The sequence below is a fragment of the Bidens hawaiensis genome, unplaced genomic scaffold (assembly GCF_021521415.1).
Source record: "Bidens hawaiensis isolate Kalapana, Puna unplaced genomic scaffold, B.hawaiensis_p1.1 tig00001035_1, whole genome shotgun sequence".
In the NCBI taxonomy this organism is placed as follows: Eukaryota; Viridiplantae; Streptophyta; class Magnoliopsida; order Asterales; family Asteraceae; genus Bidens; species Bidens hawaiensis.
In genome coordinates this window covers 58400-62969 of record NW_027491061.1, presented here as the reverse complement: position 1 = coordinate 62969, position 4570 = coordinate 58400, and the positions used below count along the sequence as shown (strand labels likewise).

The following is a 4570-nucleotide window of genomic DNA, read 5'->3' as shown; positions in this document are numbered from 1 at the left end:
CATCTCTCAGTTTCAATATGTTTATTGCAGGATTAAAACTATTAGTATGATTTGGAGGTGTTCTTACAAATATGTCGGCATGATAAGAGATGTTAATTAGGGTTTGTAGATGTTCTGGTTCCATGTTCTTGGATAGTAGTTTGGGTTTATTGGTGTTTGTTGATGGATTGTAATTTGGTTCATGATTAGGGTTTAGGGTTTGTAGATGCTTAGAGTTGTATACAAAAAGCGATTTTAGTTTTGATCATTTTATTTGTTTTTATGTTGAAGTTGATAATTTGAAGGTTTGAATTTGTTACTATATGAGTTGGGATTGGTAACCAGCACTAGGTGGGACCATGTCAATGATCCAACAACTTGAATATCATCCATCAATTGTTTGATGATTACATTGTAACCAAACATTTCGATTCGATCTTTAATTTTATGAATGATCCCCTGCTTTCTTCAACCTCTGTTTCAGCAGAGATGAATGGTTAATTGGTTGACCAATCAATGAATGGTTAATTGGTTAACTGGAAATCACTTCCAGTTATGAAGGTGTGGAAGGGTAGTTTGGGAATTTATTAACAAATTAAGTTCCTTGCTTGCTTGATGGATAAAGATTTTGGGTTTGATGATATGTTTTGTTGGTGATTTTGAGGGATGGCATTTTTTTAAAATAAAGTGCTGTGAACTTTTTTTTAAAAAAAAGGTTTGGTTTACTTGTTATGGGATGCTGAGTGCTGAAATGCCAAATTTGGCTTTCTGATCTAATACAAATCTACTGATTTGCCCTCACGGAACATACATAATTGTCTACTATTTGAGCTTGTAGTAATTTGGTATTTATAATAGATAAGAGAATACATTCATTTATTGTTTTATGTTATGTGTTTGGATTGATATGAGAGTAAATAAAAGCAAGGTTGATTATATATACATGCATGCATATGATCAATAAAATGCCGTATTTCTTTATCAATCATAATATAATGATCTTTGTATCATATTTTAGTTTTGAGCATGGATTCACAAGATCAAGGTTTATCCTACACCAACCTTCTTTGTGGGAATTCTATTGTGAGTCTTGACGACTCTCCACCCTTACCCACAAATCCAAACAGTGTTAAGAAATCAAAAAGGGGAGTGAACTTCACCGCTAAAGAAGACGAGCTAGTCGTTGCTGCATGGCTTAATCATAGCCTTGATTCCATTCAAGGAACGGATCAGAAATACTCTCAATTGTGGGAAAATATCTATTTGTACTTCGAGCAACATAAAGAAACCACAAACGAAAGGTCAATCAAGTCTTTATCAAATCGATGGTCTAGCATTCAAAAGGCCACTAATACTTTTTGTTCGTGCCTAGATCAAGTTGAACGATTAAATATAAGTGGCATAACCGATCATGATAAGGTAAAATTCCACACTCTAATTTGTTTTGTGAGTATTTTATAATGTTGGGTTAATCTTGACGGGTCGGGGTCAAAGTTGGGTCATGAAATTAAATTAAGTTTGCTTTTAATGGGTAAGTTAAGTGTCAATAAAGCAAAGTGAGTCCGAACCAACATAAAAATACTTATTTTGTTTATCTAACATGTATTTTATTTGTTTAAATGCAAGTTTGAAAAGGCAAAGTTTATGTACCATAAACAAGAAGAATGCAACTTCGCGTTTGAGCATTGTTGGAACCTATTAAAGGACCAACCTAAGTGGATTTTACGAGACGCGAAGGGCGAGTCAAAGAAAAAGAGGATGACGGTCCCATCCCAGACCCCAACCACAACCCCATCCGAGGCTGGAAATGCAATTGAAAATGAAGTTATCGAATTGGATCGACCACTGGGTAGGAAAGCTGCAAAACGATCACGAAAAGTTGAAGGTGAGCAAACCGAGGAAATCAAACAACTCAGAAAGATGAAGTATACACTTTTAGAGGAGTCACATGCTCAAGAGAAAGAGTTTTATCGCCTTCAGGCCGAGAAGATGGCGTATGATAGACTTGCTGAAGAAGAAAGGATGAGATTGAAGGCAGAAAAATTGAGAATTGAAGCTGAGAAAGCGAAGCTTGCAAAGAATGAATCCGATCAACGGATTATGATGTTGGACGTGAGTGTTATGACAGAACTCCAACGACTATATTTTGTGGAACTTCAAAGAGAAATCATAATGAGACACAATCGTGATTGAGATAATTAACTTTAAAGGCCGAACAATAGTGCATATATATTAGTGCTACAAGAAATCGTATTCCCCTTTTTGGTGTTACATGGAAGTCTTATTGCATAAGAACAGATTTTTTTTGGCATTGTCTAACCTTATACTTTTATATTATTTGGGTTTCATGAATTCAAAGCCTTCTGGCCTTGTGGATGCTGGACTTATTTTGTTTTTAATTAAAGGTTGTTGAAATGTTGTTTTGTTTGAAATCAATGTGCTTTAGGTTGCAATTTAATGTGTGTGTTTTGTTTCGAAATCGATATTTTTGGTACCGGTACAGTACCAAGCTCATCCCTAAATGGAACTCAGTTGAAGCGTTGTTCAATGAAATGCTATTTTGGATGAAGTTAATTGGGACCTACGAAGAAATTTAAACGCATATCGATTATAATGTTTGGTTTAATATACTATATGAGTTCGAGCCGACTTTAGGCTTGCATAACGTTTAACGCAATTTTCTGAAGGTTATTAGAATTAGTTTAGACGAAAACTATAATAAGACAAAATAGTCTTTAGTTAAAATTGTAAATGAATAGAAAGAGAAAAAATAATATAAAAAAGAATGTAGAGATAAATATAAAGGTTAGGATGTGTGGTGTTTTTTAAAATGAGAGGCATATTTTAAAAAGTAGTGAATTTTTGTTAAATTATGAGGTTAAAGATGGTGGATGGGATAAGAATGCTCTTATACCTCCATGATGTAAACCATTGAATTGAAGCACCATCATCAAACATGTTATGGTAGAGGTGGTGATGTTAGGAGAGTGTTATAGAAGTGAGATATTGCATTTGCGGTTTAATTATTTCTTCGTAATTTTGAATAAATATTAAGGGTTAAGTTATAATAAAAAGATTAGTTTTCCTAGTAAGGATAGGAAATAATCTTGTCCCTTCATTTGAGAATTGAATGGTTGAGATTAGATTAAATAGATTATCAAGTGTAAAACAAGGGTAAATGCATAATAGGGATAAGACATTTGTTGATTTTCTCTCTCCACATGCAAGGCACATGTCAAATTCCCCCATCATTTTAAAACGTCTATAACTTTTTTATATGACATTTTTTTTCAAAACAATTTCACCATAAAAACGAGTGTTTTTTTATCTTTTATATGAGTACCATATTACTTTATAAAAATAAAAAAAATCGTGGGTTTTTACAAGGTGTGTTTTACCAAAATTGTGTTTTACAAAATTGTGTTATACAAGTGTGTTTTATTTTTTCATAGTGTTTTTTTGCATTGTGTTTTTTACATTGTATAATTTAATTGTGTTTTTCATTGTGTTTTATTTTCGTAGTGTTTTTTCCATTGTGTTTTTTTCATTGTGTTTTTCCATAGTGTTTTCCATTGTGTTTTATTTTCCGGCGAAATTTTCGAAGACTTTTCCGGCAAGGTGGTGGCGGTGAGCGGTGGTGGTTGTAAGAGATGAGTGAAAATTTAAGTGGGTTTTAATTAAGTGAGTTTTTGTAATTAAATTAAGTGGGTTTTCAATATTAGGTAGTAGACTAAAATACCCTTCTTTCTAGCCTTCTTAAGAAAAACAAACTTCTTATTTGATCTTTTCTCATAATATTAAATTTCTATAGACTTAAGAAATCTGTTGAGATTCCAATTTTTTTTTCTTTTTCAAACCAAACGTGATATCACTATAAATTCAGCTTCCTATTCCAACAACTTCTTCAACCCATATATTTGAAAACAAGTTTAAATTTTAATCCCACTAAGTTCCAACAAACCCAAAATTGCAATGGAGTTCATTCTTGTTTAGCTGTTCGGCTTCATTAATTAGTGCAAAAATAAGTTTTTATCCCGTCAACCTCGAGCCCATTACGTGAGATACCCACTGGCCCACTGGGGCACGTCGGTCATAAGTCAGCAGCCCAAACACGATCTAATGTTGGTCCGGGCTAGGTTGGCATTAGTTTGTTATTGATAGGGATGACAATGAAACCCGAACCCGATTGGAAAACCCGAAATCCGACATAAATGGGATGGGTAATACCCGATCCATTAGGGTTTGGGACGGGTTTGAGATTAGTTTTAAAAATTTTCGCGGGTTTGGGATTTCTAATATACCCGATAACATAAACCCATTAACCCGATTATATACCCGATGTATCCGATACAATTTATTATATTATATATATACTATATTCCAAATATATTATTTGTCGAAACTTGTTTATGTTAATTATTTGAGATATTTTATCTTTATGGTAACATCTTTGTAATCGATTAGTTATATTTTGTCAAAACCCGGCGGGTTTTGAGCCGGGTATACCCAATGAGTATTTTATCAAACCCCGATAGGAAACCCGATGGGTAATTACCGATTAAAACCCGACGGGTTTGGAATGGACTTTAAT

At 33.5% G+C, this 4570-nt stretch overlaps 1 protein-coding gene across 1 annotated transcript; it reads left to right on the top strand.

The window, feature by feature from the left end:
* The first annotated feature begins 1005 nt into the window (after positions 1–1005).
* On the top strand, positions 1006–2172 carry LOC143556444 (glutathione S-transferase T3-like). Its single transcript, XM_077045760.1, has 2 exons — positions 1006–1398; positions 1606–2172. The coding sequence occupies exons 1-2, from the start codon at positions 1006–1008 to the stop codon at positions 2170–2172; spliced, it is 960 nt and encodes a 319-aa protein (XP_076901875.1).
* Positions 2173–4570: the final 2398 nt, after the last annotated feature.